This window comes from Panthera onca, chromosome A1, assembly GCF_046562875.1.
Source record: "Panthera onca isolate mPanOnc1 chromosome A1, mPanOnc1 haplotype 2, whole genome shotgun sequence".
NCBI classification, from domain to species: domain Eukaryota; kingdom Metazoa; phylum Chordata; class Mammalia; order Carnivora; family Felidae; genus Panthera; species Panthera onca.
Genome location: NC_138339.1, coordinates 9,018,883 through 9,031,024, shown reverse-complemented (window position 1 = coordinate 9,031,024; position 12,142 = coordinate 9,018,883). Strand labels below are relative to the sequence as shown.

Sequence of the window (12,142 nt, the reverse complement as noted above, 5' to 3'; positions counted from 1 at the left end):
CCTGGGACCACTAGAGCTGTAATTTTCACCTAAAGCATTGCACACTGCAAGCAGCTGCCCAGACAAACTTGACATTCTGCGGACAGACTTAAAAATCAAGTGTAGAAACACACCTGTCCTCGGAATAATTCCACATCACTCGGAGCTTCCTTGCATAACAACCTTCTCGAGCTTTTTTCTTTGGTTAATTCTAGGAATAGTGGATGGGCCCAACTACCATTTTCAGGGAAATTCCTCAGTGAAACGCCTACAGTTGAGCTTTGAGAGTTACTAGTGAAGATTAGAAGAAAATAACTAGTTTAACACCACGAGCCACCTGTATTCCAAGTAAGCTTAAGCTGACAAGTTTTCCAGAATTCACAAAGAGGAAATGGCCACTCTAAATGAAACTGATTAGTAGTTCGATTTAAATAAAAGTCAATATTTGTACTCTATAAAGTTAACTTGCAGTTAGATATGACCAAAATGCTATGAGCTTATTAAAATCAATTTGATAATCTTACAAATAATTGACAACTTCTCATTGATTTTGTGATTTATAACAGCCCATTTGTATATGTCTATATAATTTCCACCAACTATTTCCTCTATTCTTGGTCAACATTTTTTTTATAAAGAAAGATGTTCTCTTTCTCTTCAGTTGATGTGGCTCTGAGAGTTTACGCTCATTTAAAGCACAGTAACACTTAACCTTCAAATCATTCTTAACCTCCCAGAAAGACTGGAGAATGAGAGGGTAGAAATGAATGCAGATTCTGTCAGTTACAGATGTATGTGAATCTAGGTGGCGTTATCCTTCATGGTCTATGTAAAGATAAGTTTTTATATCATTTTGACAGACTCAATTTAGCCTAAGAATAAATGTTTCTAAACTTCCTGACAAACGTAAATCTAAACAAAGCTGCCAAAGTCAGGTGTCCAGTCCTGAAAGGGTCTGTCTCAGTTTGCGTATTTATTATTCCTTTGATAATCCTGAATTAACAGCCTCAACAGAACATTCATGGAGTGCCTGTCTGAGGCATTGCCTAATTCTAATGGTTTATTTTAGTGCATTCTTGTTAGTAACGCTTTGTATTTAATGGTAAAAATGACCCTTTGGAGTTAAATTGATAATCACCCCTTAGAAACCTTATCTTTTTTTCCCCCTAAGTGTATTTATTTATTTTGAGAGAGAGAGAGAGAGAGAGAGTGAACAGAGAAGGGGCAGAGAGAGAGGGAGAGAGAGAATCCCAAGTAGACTCCATGCTGTCAGCACAGGGTCCACCATGGGGCTCGATCTCAGGAACGATGAGATCACGACCTGAGCTGAAATCAAGAGTCAGATGCCTAACCGACTGGGCCACCCAGGCGCTCCCAGAAACTGTCATTCTTGTGGCTTCAACTTCCACTATTGATGACTTTGGTAGCTCCGTCTCTGTCCTCAAGTCTCACCCACGTGCAATCAAACTTTGATCTTGGAAATTGCCAGGTTATATTTGAGCCGGTACTAAAATCAAGCTCAGAGTCCCTTTCTAACTACATAAATCCTCACCATCTCCTTCTGCTCTGTAATTTAAAAATTAAGCCCATCCTTCTGTAAAACACACCCACTGATTTCTCTGCTTGGGAATGCCACGTCGTTGGGAGTTTCGGCTTTCCCGCCCTCACCTGTGAGCGTGTGTTGTATTTTGGGACAGGTGCTCAAGGTACGTGCATGATTACACCAGTGCATTACTGTCTGCTCGCTTTTCTGGAAAGACTTACTCCGCACTGTGCGAACCTCCCGGGCTCCCACTGCAGTGCTCGCAGTCAGCTACACGGTGGAGTCATTTTGTCTCGGCTTCACTCCTGCCCTCTTCGTCACTAAGTCCCCGTGAGCTTTTCTTTTAAAACGTCTCCCAGCTGTGCACCTCTCTCTCCCTTCCTCAATTACAGCGGGTTTTCTTTCTCTACACTGCAGGAAATTCCCGGTCCTAGTCTCTCCAGTATCTAAGCAGTGTCCTGCTGCCTTCATTGTAAATGTTCGGAATTCTGGGGCGCCTGAGTGGCTCAGTCCATGAAGCGTGCACCTCTTGGTTTCGGCTCATTTCATGATCTTGCAGTTCACGGGACTGAGCCCTGCTCTAGACTGTGTGCTGACAACGTGGGGCCTGCTTGGGATCCTCTCTCTCCCTCTCTCCGCCCCTCCCCTGCTCATGCTATCTCTCTCTCTCTCTCTCTCTCTCAAAATACATAACTAAACTTAAAAAAAAGAAAGTTCAGAATTCTGCTTCCATCCTATTACCCTCCGTCTGGAGAACCCATTGCTGTGTGATACTGTACAAATCTCCCTGTCAAATGCTTAAAATTTCTCAAGAGTCTGGGCTGCTCAGAGGGTTAAAGCAACCCGGTGGGGGTAGGCTGAATTCTCTCTGAGCCATCAGGCATCAAGACAGGCTGCAAGGAGGAGGTGACATTTAAACATCACTTTAAGGATGAGTTTTGATATTGACAGAGAAATGAATTTTAAGCTGAGGGGACAGAGAGAACCTTTGCTTTCTCATCTCTTGGCTCTGACGACTAGGTGTTGTTTGGGTTTCTTTTCAATTTTAAGCAGGCCACTTTAATGATCTATGCCTTGAATGTCTCATTTGTAAAATGAAAGCTCACGAGGTGTTGAAGGGAAACATTAAGTGATACCTGGGATAGTACTGGAATAAGGTTTTCGGGACAAACAAATCCCAATCAAGGTTTTGTTATTATCAGACCACGTGGCTATGTGATTAGATCTAATGACTAACTAAAAACGGACATCCGTAAAGGAGTTTATGCTTCTGCGAACATTTTTCCATCCATTGTCTCCTTAGGTGCTCAAATTTGCCAAGATTAACATTTGTAGAGACACAGTGATGGAGTGTGGTTAAGAACACACGCTCTGAAGCCAGATGCCTCACCTGCAGGCAGCCCTGGGTGTCCTCAGTTAGTGCCCCTCTCAGTCCTGTTGACACAAACGGGATGGTTGGAGGTGCCTTCCCACTGGCTCCTTGTGAAGATTCGGTGAGCTAAGCGATGTCAGCTCTTCTGGACGGTCCCCAGAACCTAGAAAGTACTCAGTGAAGGTTAGCTTCTATTACTGACACATCAGTATCCTCATCATCTCTGCTTTTATAAACATGGAGGTCTCCTGAGTTCTAGTTCTGGATTCTTTTCAACCCACCCCATTGGCATGACTGTGACCTACATAATGACTTAGGAAAAACGCACTGCAGGTCTCTGGCCTTTTCTGTGTTATTGCAAAGTATGTAGCTGAATTAAGGGTTACTGTTTTCTGAGATCGATATTTAGCTACAGAAGGCAAGAATGAACAATTCCACAAGTCTCTTTAAGCCTGTGCAGAATAAGTACATATAATCATGAAAACTCTAGAATTTCTAGCTCAGTTAGGAAAAAGCAGACCATATATTACAGTATATGTGCTAATACGACCTGTGAGTCTGAATTTTTATGCACAAAATTAGCCTTTCAAGCTTTCTACCTGCCTAGGCTGATCTCTGCCCCACTGACAGCGGATAGCAAGCTTCCCCAGCCAATACCGGAGTCTCGAAGGAGAGGTTCTTTGGGGGCGTACCACAGTCCGAGGCATAGAGCTTTCTCCTGCAAACAAATTGGCTTCTCTTTAGGGAAGAATTTTTCAACCTTAAAGTATCAGTTTGTGTATAGGACTTAATACTGCTTGGATACTAAACAGCACCTACCCCTAGACTTGGGGATAGAAGATGAGGATCTGAGTCCCATCTTCGTTTTACCAAGTGCACGACACTGGCTGACCAACCCTTCAGCCTCTCCACACCTCTGTTTGCGTTTCTGAGAATAATCAAAAAGATTCAAGGACGGTTGTTTTCACAGATTGCTATGTGGTCTCTAGTCAATTCATGTATGTGAAAGCACACAGAGATATTATTGAGATACTGGTATTATACTCAAGATGCATTGCTTCAGGTACCTTTCTAGGTTCAATGGAAGGTTTTATGTCCCTCTATTCTGCAGTTCCCTTGGAATTTCTCCCCTGTGTCCAGTTGGATTATTGTGTCTTGATCAGATCAAGGACGCATATAATCTTGAATTTTAACTGTTTACCAGGTCATCGTTTCACCTCCTCTTCCCAGTCCCCCAGAACTGAGTCATATTGAGCAGACCCCTGGGCTCAGCTTTGAGGACTATTCCACCCGGGGGAAGGTCCAGAATGGTCAAAGAAGTCACAGTCAATGCCCTGGAAATATGCTTCCCATACCAGAGGGTAGCTGTTGCTTTCTGTGACCTACTAAGACTTGGAGATCCGCTGTTGCTCATAGTTTTGGTTTCTTCTGGAAGAGTTAATTGCCCTAAAGGCAACATTCCATTTCCCTAGGTGGAATTTTAAAGCCCAGTCTCTCCCCACCCCCCACCCTAAGAAATCCTCTCACATCGTCCTTATCCCCCAGCAGAATGCTTCATATCCTCAGGACTGTGGTCTAATACTACCTCTAGCCCGAGCCACTAGGCAAGACTTGATGAAGGAAAAAGTTCTGTAGAAAAAAAACAAATCATAATTTAAAATCCAGAACCATGAATGCTTTCGAAATCCCTGGAAATTTTGTATTTTCTACCTCAATGCACAGTAATGTTAATAAGCAAATCGATAGTTAGTTATATGTAAATTTTACTTCCATTATAAAGTAATTAAGGATTATCCTATAATTTTAACCTTTTTCATCTTCTCATATAACTTTGCTGTTTAAAATTGGAATGAATAAATGCTGTTCATTTGAAACCTAGTGAGCAATGGAAAATCATTCTAAAAGGCACACAGTGTTTCAGCTCTTGTCCTGTTTCGTCCTTGCCAGGTGATATGTCAGTGCTGTAATACTATGATACATTGCTCATTGTTGCAATTACCTTTGTCAGAGTGCATCTAGGTTTCATGCTTGAGATGTGTGAACAAAGTCATGAGATGGAGAATCTCGGTTTGTTTTCGTTGAGTATTGATCAAATACAACACTGATTCTATAAAAGATGAGCAGATCTGATTATTACGTGATATGTATTTCAGGAGCACATAAATCACATTTTTAATTGAAATTTCTTTGCAAAGGGACTTTAAATTGCTACCTTTAATATCCTGCCTGGAAGGCGTTTGTAGGTTTCTGGTGATGATTTTATGAATCTCTTCAGAATTTACAGAATTGTTTCACTTGCTAACTTCATAGGCAAGAAAGTTCATCAGAGCAAAGTCATTCAGTCTCCCTCAAAGGCAAATAACTGGGACTCACGGTTCTCTTGCTTTATAGATTGTTTCACTGTGTACATGAAATTAAAGATTTTATTTTGTTTTGTTTCACTTTTACTGAAGTTTCCAAAGGTCTGGGCACTGTGGTGTTTCAACTTTCACTGCCCTGGAGATGCACTGTCATGGGGGAGGGGGCATGGCCAGGACAAGCCATTACCTTGGGGCAGAGAGAAGTAACCAAGGGAGGTCTCTGTGGGAAGCCCCCCAGTGGCAAGTAGAATGGTGACCACTGATCTTAAAGGGCCTTCCCTCTCTCACGGTGGCTCACTCTCCTCCGCTGAGCTGTGATCATCAGTAGGGTAGCGACCAAGGGGAGCACCTTTGGCTACGGTTTGTAACTGTCCCCCTCCCCACCATGCCTCCCTCTTCTTCCTTCTCCTTGCATTTAGTCCCATCTGCCTCTGCCCCCATCACCCTGGCTCTTCTTGCTTCCGAGGGTTCTTTCGTATCTCAGTCTGCCCCTCACCTGGGCCTCTTGACTCTGTCGGCGCCTTGAAGTTGCCACAGCAGCAGTGGGGACAGTATGTTCCTGGTATCCACAATGAAACTCTGACTGCACTCCCCATAGACACATCGTATTTCTGGTGATTAGGCCTATAATAGCATCAGTATGGATTAAACGATTTTTTTGCAGGCTATTGCAATCTTCACCATCTGGTATATACTGTTTGCTTGGGACTCTATTTTCTAAATTACAAGAAAAAGGATTACGATTGTACTTTTGTTATGCCCTTCATGATGAAATTGGGACTGGATGGGAGCATTTTTATATCCTTGCTTGACTTTTTTCCAGATTTCAAAATACCCAGTCTTACCTGTGTCCGTGAATTGGCTTATTATTCAATATCCAATGATGAGAAGGTATATTTGCATTGTTTAGAGTTCTCACCAAAGAATTCGAGGGAAGGAAGGCGGAAGAAGTTCTTAAATGGCAAACATTATAGGAACTGATGCTTTTTGAGAAATATACATCACTTTTATACTATCGCAGGTCAAATCTGTGGTTTCATTCGAAACATGAAGCCATGTTATATTCTTGAAAAGAAAGAAGTGGGGAACTTGAAATCTGCCCACATTTATCAGGAATGATACTATTGTCTAAAATAGCCAAAGAGGGCGATTAAGGATGGATGATGATTACAGCGTAGTCTGTGTGTATATAATTATGCTCTATCAAAAGAGGGAGAGACTTTGTGCTGTGGTTCAGATAGCATGAGAAAGCTTGCATTGCCAAGTCCTTCCCACCCAACTCCCCCTCCTCACCCCAAGCCCCTCTCAGACACACACAAGTGTGCTTGGGCTCTTTTAACCCCCAAGACGAGTCGGTAAAACATTCGATTAAAGACATTTGCTTAAAGAGAAAGTGGGCAAACTCTCACAAGGAGCCCATTGAAATAGAAAGGAATACAATAAAACGCAGTTTCTCGTACAAAGTATAATTAAATAGGACGGCCAGGAACTGAGTCTCATATCTCCATCACTTGTAACATCAGCCACATTAGCAACACCAATTTGAGCACTGTATCTTCTCATTGTTCTGCACACGGCTGCGATGGCAAAGATAACCAGCCAGTGGCTGCTTATTCTGTGAGATCAGGGTGAATTCTGCATTGTTTGAAGACCTATTAATATTTTAAACACTGTCTACCCTTCAGGCATTGAGGTATTACATCACTATTTATACAGCGCAATTTGCCACTGCTTGGAAGGTTTCGAGCACTTCAGCATCCTGATAATTAAGTAGGAGATAGAATTATATTAACACAATTAACATGAGCCAAAAGGTAGACTTTTAAATTATTTCAAATGTTTCTGATATTGTGTAATCCAAAAATAACTCCTTGATTAACTAATTTGTCTCATAAGAAATGTCTCTATGTAGGTCAGGATGAGATCACTTGAAAAAACTCTACTCTTTTGAGAACTTTTAAACCGCCAAAAAAGAAAAATCTCATTTAAGAGCTGGAGTCAAATTATATGGTCATTTTAGTTCTCAGAATTCAAAGCATAGATGGCTGGAATCATGCGCGTGTGATAATTCTAGGCTACTCTCAATAAATAATACATGTCATTTCTGCTTCACTGAGGCTGTCACTTACTGCTCTAAATGACTTTCAATGCAGGGCCCAGCCTGCTCTCCCAGAGTGCACTTCAGCTCAATTCCAAACCTGAAGGGTCCTTCCAGTATCCGGCCAGCTACCATAGCAACCAGACCCTGGCCCTGGGTGACACGGCCCCTTCGCAGCTCCCTGCCCGAGGCGCGCAAGCCCGAGGTGCGGCCCACGGCTTCAGCCAGGTACGTGTGGGAATGGGGGTTCCACGGGAGCAGGTGGGGAGCAGGGCTGCGAGCTGGCCACCGCGTTCCCTCCTCCCCTCTTCAGGCATGCCCGGTAACTTGGGAAAGTTAGGAAAGATGCCTTCAGGGCTGTGAGTGAAGGAAATGAATGATCAAATACCATTCTCAAGTAACACCGAATTGTAGATATTTTCTTGAGGAATGTCTGTGGATCACTCCTGCTGTCTGCTTTGTACGGGCTCATCTATGTGAATGTGTGCCTCGTTACTATTTCTGTGTCTATATGGGATATAAATATGACAGACACTCCGAGTTTGTGAGTGCACCTGGAACCAATTTTTTCTCCTAAAAAAAAAAAAAAAAAGCACGAAATTATTCCTTGGGCATAATCGTATCAAGGAACATAGTATTAATGCATAATCAAGTACACCGAACTCTTCTGTAGATAACTGTGATTAGTTTAGGAGTGGTTACACGTTGTCAGGTTTGATTTTGAAATGTGCCTATAATTGTTTCTTTAAAGCCGCGCACTTTCTCCTGTCGTTTCACAGCACAAATTCATCAGGTGCAGTTGAGATCAGCTCTTGGTAAAGAGAACTAGCTCCTCACCTGAATTTGTTTTTCACGCGAGATGTAAGCGTTATTTACATGTTAATTTGGGGGTGCAGGCTTTAGTTGGTCAGCCCACCAGAATTAATGTATTGATTGGAGGGCTCTCTTCTCTTCAGCGACTTTAAACGTACTGTAATCTCTGCATGTTTGGTCCTGGAATGAAGAACCGGCCACCTTCAAAGTAGCCCTTTAAGCTGATGAGCTTCATTTCATCCTTTCTGCACTAACGCTCGGGACCTCCGTACCCCATTACCTCCGCCAGGAACAGTTCCCCAGCTGCACTGCCCATCTGGGGGCTTCCAACGACCAAACCCATCCATCTCTGTTATCAGTTTATCGTTACTACACATCTGTGGATCTTTCCACCTAAAAACTGAAAGCAACCTGAGGGCAGGGCCATTTTCCTCTTTTATCAGCAGCCCCTAGCCATCCCGGTGGCCCTCTGGAAATGTCTGCAGACAGGTAGGAGGTAAGGCGAGCCAGAATGGCATATGGTATGGTCACCGGGAGATGCTGATTTTCAGTGACATGGACACAGAGAAGCATGAACTGAAAAGTCTCAGTGCATTTCAATTATTAAATTATTGCCCTGGCAATATGTTAAAAATACGATTACCTCCTGCAGGCAACACCCTTGTCCGTCAGTGGCTTTGTGACTTTTACCTTCTTGGGGATGCCAAGCACAGGGTATGTGAATAAAAGGGAGGGGTAAATAAAACATTCCACTGAGAAGATTGGCCGGCTCCCCTGTTGTGGTGCAGTGTGTGACCCTTGCGGTGCTTGATTTTTTTTAATGTTTATTTATTTTTGAGAGAGTGAGAACGTGAGCGGGGAAGGAGCAGAGAGAGAGAGAGAGAGAGAGAGAGAGAGACAGAATCTGAAGTAGGCTCCAGGCTCTGAGCTGCCAGCACAGAGCCCAACACGGGACTCAAACTCACAGACCGTGAGATCATGACCTCAGCCGAGGTCGGACCCTTAACCCACTGAGCCACCCAGACACCCCAGGATCACTGTTCTTTAAATGTACTGGTCTGTTCTATTTCCCTGAAAGAAAGATGCAAGGATATGCGAGGGACTATCTAAAAATGGTTTTTAATTTATTAGAAAAAAATCATACACACATGCATTTATCACATATACATAATACTGCGTAGTTTTTCATTACCTAAGAACATTCATTATGTGATGTTTGAAACACTGGGTGTTGTCAGCATAGGAAATATTGTTAGATTTTTTTTTAATCTAATTTTATTTTATTAAAAGATAAAATGGAAGCTGTGATTTCACTATGTAGATGTAGATTTTTTTTTTCTCAAAAGCATCCCATTCTTGAAAGGAACTATTTTTCTCCTTCTCATCTGTCTTCTCTTTGACCATGATACAGTGATTGTGGTAGAATGCACTCAATTTTGAATTCTTTGGAAGCAAGCAACTGTATTACACACCCTCTATTATCCTTGTATCTGACTATACTTCTAGGTCCAAGAGGCCACATTCAGAAATGAGGAATATTTTATACTCAAATTAACCTGCGAAGGTTATGAATTTAGCTTTTACCAGCCTCCTAGAACTTCTAAGACACACAGGTAGTAAAACAATAAAGTTCTGTCTTTTTAAAAAAATATCTTGAACTCATATTACTCCTGTTTGGCTTTTTTTTTTCATAAATACCTAAGACCTCTGTAATTTGAGCTGAAACACTGAATCAGTTTCTTTTTTTAAATCTGTATTACCATAGCTGAGCATCATGGAAAATAGAAATGTCAATAGAAAATGAAAAATCAGTTAACTTCTCAACTCATCTGTGAGCATCTTCTAAGTTCAATTCACACATAGCTGTATAATGACTAGCTGTTAAAGCAAAGCTTTCTTATAAAATTAGTAGCTACCATTTTTTTAAATTTTTTTTTTAATGTTTATTTATTTTTGAGACAGAGAGAGACAGAGCATGAATGAGGGAGGGTCAGAGAGAGAGGGAGACACAGAATCGGAAGCAGGCTCCAAGCTCTGAGCTGTCAGCACAGAGCCTGACGCGGGGCTTGAACTCATGGACTGTGAGATCATGACCTGAGCTGAAGTCGGTCGCTTAACCGACTGAGCCACCCAGGCGCCCCAGTAGCTACCATTTATTAAGCACGCAGAAGTAATCTGTTTTACGTGCATCATCTTATTTCATGCCCACCACGGGGCTGTATTAGTATCTACACTTTAAAGACGGGAAAATTCAAGCTCATCACATTTAGAGACGTTGTCACACACCATTTTAAGGAAGCAGTGGTAAAACAGGGCACAAAATCTGGACTGAGTTGAAGCCTAGTGATTCCAGCACTGTTTCATAGGTTTCCTTTTATTATTGACCATGTCAACAGCTTGGATCTAGTCAGAGGTCTATAAATGTGGACGAGCAGTATGGCAGTTTATCTACTTCCGTGTTATAGAAGTTCTGTTTGGAGCTAATTCTTTCATTCAGTACTTAACATGGGAGTATAACAGTGGAAACTCAGAATGACAGGACTGGGCCTCACATTAAAAGTCTGCTTTAAAATTTAATCAGAAAATGTAACAAAGTTATAAAGATATCAAAGCTATGTATTTGAAGTCATCAGAGTTATAGTTTGAAGACGTCTATAAATGTGCATGTTCAAAGTGATAACTTAAGTTTGAGCCAAAAGTGACTGGCATACTCATTTACTCTGGCAGGTGGGTGGATGGAAAGTCTGAACATTCAAAGCAGGGGGTTGTTCTAATCCACTTGATTAACAGGATTGAGGCTGTTGGCAAACACCTAAATCTTATTTATTTTACTAAGTGGTAGATCTTGGTACCATGAGTTACTTTTAGCTTTTCTGTGCTGCAGTAGGAAAGTCATGTTTTATTGAATACCCAGTAGGACCTCTGACTTCAAAATAATGTCAGAGAAGCGTTGAACAAGTAAACAGTATTTTTAGTTGGCTTTAGCATTATACCTAGAAAGTAGGGGCACCATTTCCCATTCCAATAGCATCCCTTTTGTTTAGATTATCTCGAGAATCCCTCTATTCCAGTGGTTTTTCAGAGCCCAGTGACACATTCTTTTCAATATTCTGACTGGTGCGAAAGCTCATGTCTTCAAGGCTGGATTAATTTTTAGAATACCTTGCAGTTTGAAAGTGCCAGCGGGGCTAGGGAAATTCAAATTATTGCCAACAGATGCCAGACCAAGTTAATAAGGTCAATAATCAATCAACACAAAAACATTTCTTTTTTTTTTTTTTTTTTTTTTGGTTTTTTTTTTGTGTGTGTGTGGGTCTTAAAAAATATGTGTAATTCTAAAGTAAAGCAAATGGTTTTGTGTCTGGCTCATAAATCATGTCACCATGCAATGTCAAAGGAGTATCATGTGTGTTCAAAGATTCTAATTTCAATTAAAAAGAAACAACTCTGACTTATTCAGCAGAATAAATGTTGGTGGAGTGACCATCACCCGCTCTACACCAGACCCCGGCAATACATGCCTCACCTACATTGCCCCATCGTATCAGTCTGCAGATAAAACTATGAGTCACAAAAGGTGCAATAGAATATTGATTCTCTGGTGTTGCCCTAACTACAATCCTTGAAAGTCCTTCCCCTCAGACACTAGGTTGAGTTTAGGAGACTGGGAGGCATAGAAGGTAAGACCCTACCTATCAGCCCCCAAGGCCTTTCTGGGAAGTAACATGAGCCAATTTATGGTTATTCTTTACCCCACCTTGCAGTCTCCATGCCCCAGACTCTAATCAGGCTGTGTAGATAACCTCTCCCTCCCTCCCTCCGTCCCTTCCTCCTCCAAGTCAACCTTGTCCTTTATGTAACTCTCCTGAGGTGCCCCAGTTACATTTGTGTATCTATGGGCTATTCTTTTTTTTTTTTTAATGCTTATTTATTTTTGAGAGAGAGAGAGAGGGTGCAAGCAGGGGAGGGGCAGAGAG

The 12,142-nt window shown here is 41.9% G+C and overlaps 1 protein-coding gene across 4 annotated transcripts in view; it reads left to right on the top strand.

The window, feature by feature from the left end:
* CTNND2 (catenin delta 2) overlaps positions 1 to 12,142 on the top strand; it is a 957,890-nt gene that overhangs the window by 541,560 nt on the left and 404,188 nt on the right. For all 4 annotated transcript variants that reach the window (XM_060634364.3, XM_060634362.3, XM_078444403.2 and 1 more), the window contains exon 6: positions 7,408 to 7,580. In XM_060634364.3, the coding sequence (XP_060490347.3) occupies positions 7,408 to 7,580 (173 nt within the window). The remainder of the gene's footprint in view (positions 1 to 7,407; positions 7,581 to 12,142) is intronic.